Source organism: Xyrauchen texanus, chromosome 19 (genome assembly GCF_025860055.1).
Source record: "Xyrauchen texanus isolate HMW12.3.18 chromosome 19, RBS_HiC_50CHRs, whole genome shotgun sequence".
Classification (NCBI taxonomy): Eukaryota; Metazoa; Chordata; class Actinopteri; order Cypriniformes; family Catostomidae; genus Xyrauchen; species Xyrauchen texanus.
Genome location: NC_068294.1, coordinates 39091233 through 39102737, shown reverse-complemented (window position 1 = coordinate 39102737; position 11505 = coordinate 39091233). Strand labels below are relative to the sequence as shown.

At 39.4% G+C, this 11505-nt stretch overlaps 1 protein-coding gene across 2 annotated transcripts; it reads right to left on the bottom strand.

Annotated features, from left to right (window-relative positions):
• Positions 1 to 2951: 2951 nt before the first annotated feature.
• On the bottom strand, positions 2952 to 10617 carry LOC127659839 (sequestosome-1-like). Of its 2 annotated transcripts, none has more exons than XM_052149791.1 (8): positions 10363 to 10617; positions 8363 to 8458; positions 6908 to 7257; positions 5186 to 5339; positions 4988 to 5068; positions 4729 to 4907; positions 3720 to 3933; positions 2952 to 3599 (listed from the first exon to the last, which is right to left on the bottom strand). In XM_052149791.1, the coding sequence occupies exons 1-8, from the start codon at positions 10526 to 10528 to the stop codon at positions 3439 to 3441; spliced, it is 1401 nt and encodes a 466-aa protein (XP_052005751.1). In that variant the 5' UTR covers positions 10529 to 10617; the 3' UTR covers positions 2952 to 3438. The 2 variants fall into 2 exon arrangements, with proteins under 2 accessions (XP_052005751.1, XP_052005752.1); XM_052149792.1 differs by having other exon boundaries at positions 5186 to 5336; positions 10363 to 10616.
• Positions 10618 to 11505: the final 888 nt, after the last annotated feature.

Genomic DNA, 11505 nt, shown 5'->3' with positions numbered 1-11505 from the left:
CTGGACAGACCAGAGACTTATGCAAGGGTCCTTTTTGTGGACTTCAGTTCGGCTTTCAACACCATCATCCCAGCTATACTCCAGACTAAACTACACCAGCTCTCTGTTCTCATGTCTATCTGTCAGTAGATTACCAGCTTTCTGACGGATAGGCAGCAGATTGTGAGACAGGGGAAACTCACTTCCAGCACCTGTACAATTAGCACTGGGGCCCCCCAGGGATGTGTGCTCTCCCCAATACTCTTCTCCCTCTACACCAATGACTGCACCAACAAGGATCCCTCTGTCAAGCTCCTAGTTTGCAGATGACACCACAGTCATCGGCCTCATCCGAGATGACGATGAGTCTGTATACAGAAGGGAGGCTGAACAGCTGGCTGTCTGGTGCAGTCAAAACAACCTGAGCTAAACACATTCAAAACAGTGGAGCACCCCAACACTGACCCCCTCACCATTCTGAAAAGCACTGTGGAAGTGGAGTCATTCAGGTTCCTGGGCACTACCACTACCATGGCCTGACGTGGGAGACACACATTGACTCCACTGTGAAAAAGGCCCAGCAGAAGTTGTACTTTCTTTGCCAGTTGAGGAAGTTCAACCTTCCACAGGCGCTGCTGATTCAGTTCTACTCAGTATTCACTGAGTCTGTCCTCTGCACTTCAGTAACTGTCTGGTTTTGTTCAGCTATGAAACCGGACATCAGAAGAATACAAAGGACAGTTCGGACTGCTGAGAGGATTATTGGTTGCCCCCTGCTCCCCCTTCAAGAACTATACACTTCCAGAGTGAGGAAAAAGAATGGAAAAATCACTGTGGACCTCACTCACCCTGCCTCCTACCTTTTTAAACTGTTGCTTTCTGGCCAGCACTACACAGCACTGAGCACCAGAAACATCAGGCACAAGAACAGTTTTTTCCCTCAGGCTATCAACTTCATGAACAGTTAAAACTGCCCCATTGAGCAATAATTATGTGCAATTCACAGTCTAGTCTTTTTATATTTATAAGGGGGGAGCGGTAGTGTAGCGGTTAGCACGCTGCGCTATGAACCTGGTGACACGAGTTTGATTCCCACTCATGGCCAACACCAGTGACGATTATCAGAACCGGTCCCGGGCCTCCCCTAGGTTGACTCAACCTAAAATGTGTACCTGGTGCGGTGTGTAAACATCGCCACTGGGGAGACAAAGGCGGTCGGGCATGGTGCTGGCCACCCTCCCCCTCCTGTACCGTTCTGGCCTTCATAGGTGCTCGCTAACAGCACTTGCCCCTACAGTCTGTTAAGGCTAAATGGGGGATCTTTGTCTGTGTGTGTGATATATGTATATATATGTATACAGTCGCATACTTGTGCAAGATTAAACAAAATAATTATGAGTATATACAGTCAGAAATTGTTCAAAATTTCTATTTTGTTGTATTTTTATACTAGTCAATAGCTTTAGATTGTGTTTTTTTCCCCACAATTTTCACAATTCAGGGATTTTCCAAGGACCCCCCTGGCTATTTGAAAAGGACTCCAGTTTGAGAAACGCTGTGCTAGTGTACTTGTTGAACAACTTCACCTATAACAAATTTTGACCAATAAAATACTCTCTAGAATGAGAATGTCTTAACACCACCTACTTCTGTCCAATATTAGCAAGTAGTAAATCAAGTCCATAGCTGTGATGTAATCTAAAAGCCACTGGCTATTTAAAAAAAAAAAGTCCCAACTTCCTGTTTCAACAAGACATATGTCAACTGTTTGTCAAGTCAGTTCAATGTGAACTACAAAGATAATATATGTTTGTTAGTTTGCTGAAACAAGCACAAAATAAAAAAAATGAATAAAGTAGAGATGCATGTGGGTTTGTTATGACTATCACACTGTTTTAAAGGGAGCAAGAGGAAGAGGATAATTATGGTGTTTATGAAGATCTTCATAAAAACAATGAGTCACAGATAAAGCACCAATGTCCAGTATTAAGAGAAGCTCAGAAATAACACTGATTAACAATGAATGCATTGATTTCTGCATTATTAGCTGCATTGGCTTTATAACTGTTCTCTTCCTATAGCAGGGGTTCAAACATATGATGGCCCAATTGGAGACTAAGATGAAGAAGAGGAGAATGTTTTCACAGAAAGAGACCAATTCAGGAGCCAAGGAAGTAGGTCGGTTGCATGTTAAGACATCCATATTCCATCAATACTTGCCAAATAAAACATTTCGTTTTTGTCCTGCCACGACAAATGATAAGAAACTTTGTCGATCGGTTGGTTTCTATTTGTGCAGCATTGCACTGTAACCCCTCCCACTGTGAAATTTTGTTGATCTAAAATTCTGCTCATTATAACTGTACACTAAACATCAAATGTGTTCTGATTGGCTGTGATTGCACCATGTCACAAATAAGTTTTCTGTGGATGGACAAATTGATTGTTGATGGAATCTTATAACATCACTTCTGGTGTTAGAGTAAAAATTGTGTGTAATATGTGTTACATCAGATCATCAGATATCTAATACATATACATCTTCATCAAACAATGATTATGATCATTTTTTCCTAAACAGAAAAGGGAAGAAAATCTCCACACTGAAGTCTGTTTTTGCCCTTATGGTAACGATGAGGATGGAGGGTGGACTGGTCGTCGGGGGGTTATGGGACAATTGAATCAGGTAAAACTATTTTGGCCTAGATGACCTCGAAGCCAACTGGTTTTCAAAATGCTGTTTATAACCAGCCTTCACTGACCAACAGGCCATATCTAAGCCTTTCTTTTAAAACCTTTTTCTTCACCGATGAAGACTTGGATGACACACTTAGTTATGATTCAAGGATGTTTTGCAAATAAAGTTTGGTGTTATATTCTCGGTTTGACTTCATCATTTAAGTACCTCACTAAATATGAGTTTCTTAAACAGTTAAAATTGCGAATTGCAAAATAATCCAACCACACATTATAGAGAAGCATTTTATTAAGGATAGAAAGTACAGGAAATTTAGAAGACCTAAAATATTTACCAGATTTCTTCTGTTTATTCTAACTAACAATAAAAATACCCCTGTTTTCTGCTTTATCTAAAAGTGTTCGGTTAAGTAAATGAATATAGATACATTTGGTAAATGCAAACAGACAAATTGCCATTACGGTAAAGCAGAATTCTACTGAAATGCCATTAATCAACAACTTAAATATATATATATGGTGTAAAGCTAACAAAAGTCTTACACTATTATGCTAGTTTAAGAAATGTTAAATAGAACTGCGCAAAAAATTTATTTAAATGCTAGTACCCTGAGTCATTAATATTGTTAACATTACGACAAGAATTTGCCATTTAAAAAGTATGGAAAGTCTCATGGCTTCAGAGTCAATAGAAAATGGTATAGTATTCAAACACAACTGAGTAAATATGGCTCAGGTCTTCTGTATTCCTGTATTCCTCCTTTACTTCTGTGGGCTAGTCGATTTGGAGTACTGGATGGTGTCAAGAGCAGCTCCGATGTCATAACTCTTGGTGTGGAGCAGTCTGGTTAGCCAGCCACCTTCATCTGTGAAGCCCATGGACAGCATCTGAGAAAGGGACTCCACCAGCCTAGGGTCTGCATCTGATAGAAAGAGAAGATAATACACTGGGTTGCATGACATATTTTGGTTTGCTAAGAGGTGTAGAGATCTCAATTGAAAATTGGATTTGTTTTTTTTGGCCCAGTGATGAAGCTTTTTACCTTGAGGAAGATGTGGGTAGAGCGCTGCTTCAAGCAGACCTGTGGGGCCCTGTGTGGTGGTGGAGCTTGCGCATGAGGCGGTACTTAGCGGAGCTGGAGCATCATCCACACCATACTGCACAATCCTGTGTAACTGCAACTCTCCTGTGGAGGGGTCTACCTCTTTAGAGCTCAGATGAATCCATTCTTCATCGCTGCCTTGTTCTTTCTGCCTCTTTTCAACATTAAAAGTATTACATGTTAATAAGATGTGTGGGCATCTGAATAATAAAGCTTGTCCCTTTTTAGCTGAAGCAGCCTCTGCTTTGCACACAGCAAGGAATATGATGAGTTTGTTAGAGTAATCAAATTTAGTTTTTATTTTTCACCTTGTGAAATTCTAGCAGTTCAAAGCTTACAAATTGTCACCCAATTCAATGTGATTCCACGCAAGAGACATTTTCTTTCACACAGCACAATTTGTGAGGTAATTGTCTGATGCATTTTTCCACCCTCTTTTGATTGATAGGAAACAATCAGCATTCATCATCTATTGTATTTAAACAATTAGCCAATGTCCGATAGCAAAGCTAATTGCTTTTATTGGCCGACATCAACGCATCTCTAGATATGAACCAGGGCTTTGGGCAAAATTACTATCAAAAGTGACAAAAATGCCCCCAAAATATGGGCCCCCCATAATGGAGTCTCAATGAAATCTGACATATTTCATATTATTCTATTCTAGGCCTAGTTACCCATTATCGCATTAACATTAGACATAAAAAGATGACAGTATATTTTTGGTTAAATATGGTTAGATAAATGGGCTTTCATAAAAGGTAAAAAAAAGTTAATTTCTGAAACTGGTAGGCCATCACATTTCTGCGAAGAAGCTATTGTATTTTTGTGGCTTCTCGATCTCCAATATTAACTTGATCACTTTGGCTTTGAAAATGTAAGATGCTGCAATCGTGGAACTTTATACTACTGGTGCTTCCAATACTGCTTGGATATCTTGGCAAATTACCTTTGTTCCCTCATTGATACTCTCTTCAGAAGCCTGACTTCCTGGACCCGACCCTCTGGAGAGAAGCCCTATTGATCCACTGTCACTCCGGCCACTAGGTGAACCACTGGAGGTAGAAGGAGTTGGTGTAACTTTGGTCCACTTCCCTTCATGCTCAACATCAATGTCCACATCTATGCCTGCAAAGAAGCGTTTTAGCCAACACGGTCATCAAACAAGCACACAGAACTTACAATTTTAAACAAAACAACGGGCTTACCAAGAGGACCCAACATGGCAGCCACTCCCTCTCCAATGTTCTTCAGGTACTCCACATTAGCCTGGGAAAAGGGAGTTGCACCTGTGGATTAAAAATCAAATGGATGGGAAATATTCAGACACCACCAAAAGCAGGTGATGAAAAAAGATTAAGGAAGAATTATCTGCTTAATGGCCACTTTGAGCGACAGTATCTCACCATTCTCTCCCGTGTATTTGGAGGAATCCTGATTTTGCTGGACTCCAGATGGACCGGACTGAGCCTGGCTTTGGGCCTGAGCTTGAGCCTGAGTATGAGCGTTTGCCCACATGCAGTGTCTCATCTTGCGCCAAATCTTCCCACGAGGGAGCTGCTGCACAATTTTTTTTTAATGTAAACATATTTCTGAACGCCATTTTCAAAAACGATAAAAAACAAGAAATGTTGTTGTTTGCAATGCTAACTAAAAGTAGCGACATTGCTAAATTTAAACTACTAAATTCAGTAGTGTGACTGTAGGTCAGCTATTTGCATAAGTGTAGATTTTATAGTAACAAGCTACTTTTTCCAACAATTAACAATGTTACGTCACAAACCTTTACGTTTTTGTCGCATATGTATAGCGCACGCAGCAATCAGCCAAGCTAGGCGCAGCAGTGATCAAACATGCTCACCTAAAAAAAAAATTTCCTCTCCCTCAGTTTTATTTTTGGGAAGTGAATCGGCTCATTCTGATGGTTCTTATTAATGGACCAATTAAAATAAACGATTCAGCAATTCCCTTTTATGTAGCGTCAGGAAGTCAAATTTGTTTTAATTAATTGTTTTGTTCAGAAAGTACGTCAATTGTTCTCAACCAGAGGGCCGTTGGCCTCTGCAAACTTTTAAGGTTGCCTCGAGATGATTTGAAATCATTTTTAATGAAAAAAATGATATCTTCATTTAAATGCTAAGATTGATGATGTAGGCCTACAACATTTAAGCGAACAGTTTCTTAAACGTCTGGGAACCCAAAATTTATTGTGAAATGTGTTTGAATTGGTTGATACTCCAAGTTTCTGGGGCTTCGTGGGGAGTGAAGGGGGCAATCACTGATGTAACTTAATAATTTCAAATAAACAATTAACAGATTCACTTGAGCCCCTTCACAGAAGTCACTTCGATACTTATTGAAATTGACTATTTATTTAATTGATTATTACGATGTTTTTGACACAATTATATAAAATATTATGATTTTTTTTTCTCTCCAATTTGGAATGCCCAATACTCAGTTGCCTCCGCGTCTGAGACCGTCAATTCGCGCATCTCATCACGTGGCTTGTTGAGCGCGTTTACCGCAGTGACATAGTGTGCGTGGAGGCTTCACGCTGTTCTCTGCGGTATTCACACACAACTCACCACGCGCCCCACCGAGAGCGAACCATATTATTGCGACCATGAGGAGGTTACCCCATGTGAATCTAACCTCCCTAGCAACCGGGCCAATTTGGTTGTTTAGGAGACCTGGCTGGAGTCACTCAGCACGCCCTGGGATTCGAACTCGCAAATTCTAGGGGTGGTAGTCAGCGTCTTTACTCACTGAGATACCCAGGCCTCTTAAATATTATGTTTTGTAGTTTTACTATTTAATATATTATGATCATTTCAAATAAAATTTGTTTAAGCTATAGATATCATATATAGATAGATATTGTTCATATTACAGAATTAAATAATAAGCCTGATCAACTGATATTTATTAAAATAGATGTTCTCCTTAAGTAGTTAGTTACTTTTTGTTGATGGCTTTTAGTGTAGCTAACTTTTTTACAGGGTAGTTTGACTGTAGTTTAGCTAGCTATGAGTAGCTTGTAGAGCTAAAGTTTCGAAAGTAGCTTCTCCAACACTGTTAAGTTGCAGTAACTTAACACTTGAAAAAGCAGAAAAATAGCTATTCACCTCGAACATGTTGGCCATAGGGTGAAAGATGGGTAGCAGAGAGTGCTCCTTGTGGAGACCTTTGCCCTGGCAGCTAGAGCACAAGTCATAATTGGGGCAAATAGTGCACTTAAAACGTGTTCCAGCCACTGGTCCCTCACACCCATCGCAGGCCACTCCTGAATGCACCATTGGAGGGTGATGAGGGGAAGGCCCCAGATGAGGAGGTCCAGGAGGGCCCATATGAGGTGATCCTGGTGGGCCCATGTGATTCGGTCCTGGAGGGCTAAAGTGGGGGGCTCCATGAGGCACAGTAAATGAGAATCCAGGGAACCCATGAGGTAAGGGGTCACATTTGTGCTCCTTTCTTTCTGCAAGTGGAAGAAACAGAATTATCTTTAAAGGAATAGTATAGGTTCTAAACAAGTTAAGCTCAATCGACAGCATTCGTGGCTTAATGTTGATTACCACAAAAATGTATTTCGACTTCTCCCTCATTTTCTTAAAAAAAAAAAAAAAGGTCTGTGTTACAGTGAGGCAACCCACACTGGAAGTGAGTAGGGCCAATCCGTATCCATTGAAATACTCACTGTTTCAAAAGTATAGCCACAAGACATGTTAATATGATTTTAATGTGATATAATCGCTTACTAACCTTTTCTGTGTAAAGTTCTATCCAATTTAACAACTTTTGTTTAAATCGTCATTTTTAGGCATTACGTCGTAACTACTTTACAGCTTAAATAACACATGAGTTTTACCAGAGGTATTAATGTAAGGGCTTTTATAAAATGATAAGCTTCGCATTTCTGGTTTCAAACGCTCCAAAATATACACAAGGTCACCTTCATGCTATTATAAGCCTGGGACTTTTAATAACAAAGTATGTAAGTGGCAATTATCATTACAGGTAGCTGAAAACACACAAATTAAATGATCTCACACACAAGCTTGCCTCAAATGCCACAAAGCAATACAATAAATACCTGGAACGTCCTGACTAGGTAAAATAATACATTACATAGCCAGGCTTCTACTATACAATTACGAAATGTGAGACCATGAGTGTTTGCCTTGTCTGCTGTCTCACTGCTATATACAATGACAGTTCTATATAATATAACCAATATTATATCTGAAATTCACAGATATAGCGATTCCATTTTAAAATAAGCCAATATTTCATTTTATTCTATTTCAGTGCAAAAGCTGCATGTTAAACTGCCCCAAAGTATTGTATACCAAAAAAAAAGCCTATTTTATATAGAGCTATGAGATCTAGAGTTGTGTGAATTGCAACAGATGTCAATTTTGATGGTGTAATCAAGTCATCCTTGAAGCTGAATTATCTTATCCTCTTAAATAGCACTAAAATCATGCAATTCATATTAAACTCTACTGATAAGTGTATAGTATTATCATCTATAAAGCTTTGCCCAGGCCTTACCATAATAAAGTGTCTTGTATGTTACTTACGCTTGATGAAGAGACGGAAGGTGTCGTCCTTCACCAAAGCCAAACCCATCATGAGCTCGACATCAGAAGAGAAAGCGATCATGTCACCATCCTCGTCTACAGAGAGTGTCAAGAAAAACAGGGATTTTGGTAGATTTGTTTAGAACAAGATTAGGCTGTTTTCCAAGTCCTAATGTTGTGGTTGACTTTGTCTGGATTCTGTTATTGTTGTTTCTTCCTTATTTATGTGCAAACATTTGATTTCATTGATGCCATTTACTTACCTTCATGTCGTTCCAAATCTGTCTGGTTTTTTTTCTTCCATGGAACACAAAAAGAGATGTCAGGCAAAATAACCACCTCAGTCACCTTTAACTTTCATTATATGAAGAGAGAAAAAGATGCAATTAAAGTGAATGGTGACTGGGGTTCACATTCTGCTTAACATCTCCTTTCATGTTCAACATGACTTTTCCATTGTTCATTATTATGTAAAAGTGTATGCAAGTTAAGCTATTCCACCATTAGTGTTCTATTTGGTCTATATTTGTCAATGGTCTGCACTTATATAGCGCCTTTTTATCCTATGCCATTGCCTATAACCTTTTTAACACCAGTGGCGGCAGAGCTGCCATGCAAGGCGCTAGCCTGCAATTGGTGGCAACTTGGGGTTCAGCGTCTTGCCCAAGGACACTTCAGCATGTGGAGTCGTGTGGGCCAGGAATCGAACCACCAAACCTGCGGTTAGCAGCCGACCCACTCTACTACCTGAGCCACAGCCACCCCTATTTAATGAAAGGCATAGCTCATAATTAATGCATTACATTTGTGTGTACTTCTAAAAATATAAGACCTGAGAACCTAATAGCTGCTGAAAGCTGATTGGCCAATGGCGGCCATATTTCTCAACATATTCAAATTTACTCATAGGCAAAAATGGCAGCTAAAACACACAGAAAGTCTATCGGACAACTATGTTATAACAGTTAAAACCAATTTCAATTTCATGTTTCCCTGTTACAGCGCCACCAAGTGGCAAAACCACACAGATTTTTTAATGCATCCTCAGAATGAGCCCATATATAAGTATGTCAAGTTTGGTGAAAATCAGAGGGCCTGGGTAGCTCAGCAAGTAAAGGCACTGACTACCACCCCTGGAGTCATGAGTTCGAATCCAGGACATGCTTCCTAAGCAACCAATTGGCCCGGTTGCTAGGGTGGGTAGAGTCACGTTGGGTTAACCTCCTCGTGGTCCCTATAATGTGGTTCTCGCTCACAGTGTGAGTCTCCACATATGCTATGTCTCCGTGGTAACACGCTCAACATGTCAAGTGATAAGCTGTGCGGACTGACGGTCTCAGACGCGAAGGCAACTGAGATTCGTCCTCTGCCTCTCGGATGGAGGCAAGCCACCACGAGTACCTAGAGCATATTGGGCATGCCAAACTGGGGATAAAAGGGGAAGAAATACCCTTTTGGTGAAAATCTCTCAATTCGTTCAAGATTTTACGTAAAAGTGGCCACGCCCACATCTTTTATTTTGGAGTGCCGTAGCTACCGTGAATTGAAAGTTCAAACTTATTTTAATAATTATTGATATAGACTCTGGTTTTGATCCGATCAGATGTTCGGCCTAGGACTAGTTCGCAAAAGTAGGTTTTGCATAAAATAAAAATCACGCAAATGAAATCGGATATATAAGTTTTGTTCGTATTGAGCCACATATTACAATGATGTAAGGCGGCTATGGAAGAGTCAAGAGAAATTTATTAAATGATTAAATTATGAGTTATGGACCAATATGTACAACTTTTTGTTTTGATCACTATAGCGCCACCGTCAGGCCGATCTGGGCGACACTTTGCGTAGCGACAGGGAGTACTACCTTCCCAGAAAGTTTTATGTTTCTAGGCCTTAAAGTTTGGGGATCCTCGATCAGTTTTAAGGCAGAAAATAATGATTATTATTTAAAAAAAATAATGAGCAAATACTTCCAGCTTAAACCCCTAAATATGACTTACCTTTGTAGAGCATTTGAAACGGCGCAGTCCTGAGACCGACAAAAACATCGAGCAATTTTTGTTTCAAATACTCAAAACTTGTTGAGACATGATCCACGGCAAAGCGACGGATCTCCTTATTGCAGTCGTCCTTGCCGAGAAGGTAAGCTTTTATTGTTATTGACATAGTAGCGATTCTTGCCGAGAAAAACTCGCGACTGAAATCCAACCGCGGTACTTGTTGCGCAGCAGAAAATTAACGTGAGTCGAGCGTCATATGCAAATTAGGTGGGGAATCAGCTAATCGTTGAAGACAGCGCAAGTTTATGGGCGTGTCCTTGCGCTCCTCGACTGAAGGAGATATCCACCGACATCGCAGGTTAAGTTTCATATTGTCTTGTGATCATGTGAATTAGATTTGAAAACAGAATGGACGAGCGTCAGTAATCAGGGGAATGACATTATGTGAGAGGAAATTCCTCTGAACTCATCCACTGCATGAATGCCAATGAAAACATAGTTCTCTTTACAGCCCCGCCTACTGTTTATTATTAATAACCACTAACATGGCATTGTGAATGCCATTTAACAAATACAAAGTCAAACAATGTTAAAATGTTTGTTAAGGGGTTATATAACCATTTATATACGGAACAAGATCATTTTGTTTTCTTGAGTAAATGTTTATCGTTACGATCAGTGTTGGTTGTGATGCATTACTAAGTAATTAATTACTGTAATTAAATGACTTTTTCATTCAAAAGTAAAGGGATTTTTCAGTAATCTAATTACAGTGACTTCTGATGTAATTGTGTTAAATATGGTATAGAAAAATTCTATATAAAACAATAGTGAATTTAAAGTAAAATTTAATGTCTAATTTTAACATATATGGTTTCTAATTTAACGCTGCACCCTTAAATTCTTTGGCCAGTTCATGAATAATTTATTTGATTTTATATGATTTATTTGAAGGAATTAAAAAAAAGTTTCATGTCTATCCCTGTATTTTTCATCTGATCGAGGTTGATCAGGGTTTTAGAAAGTAATTAATAATAAGTAATGCAATTACTTTTCAGACAGAGTAGTTAGTACTGTAATCTAATCACACTGTAGATTATGTAATTAGTAGTTAGTCATTTATAACTTTTTTAGAGTAACTTA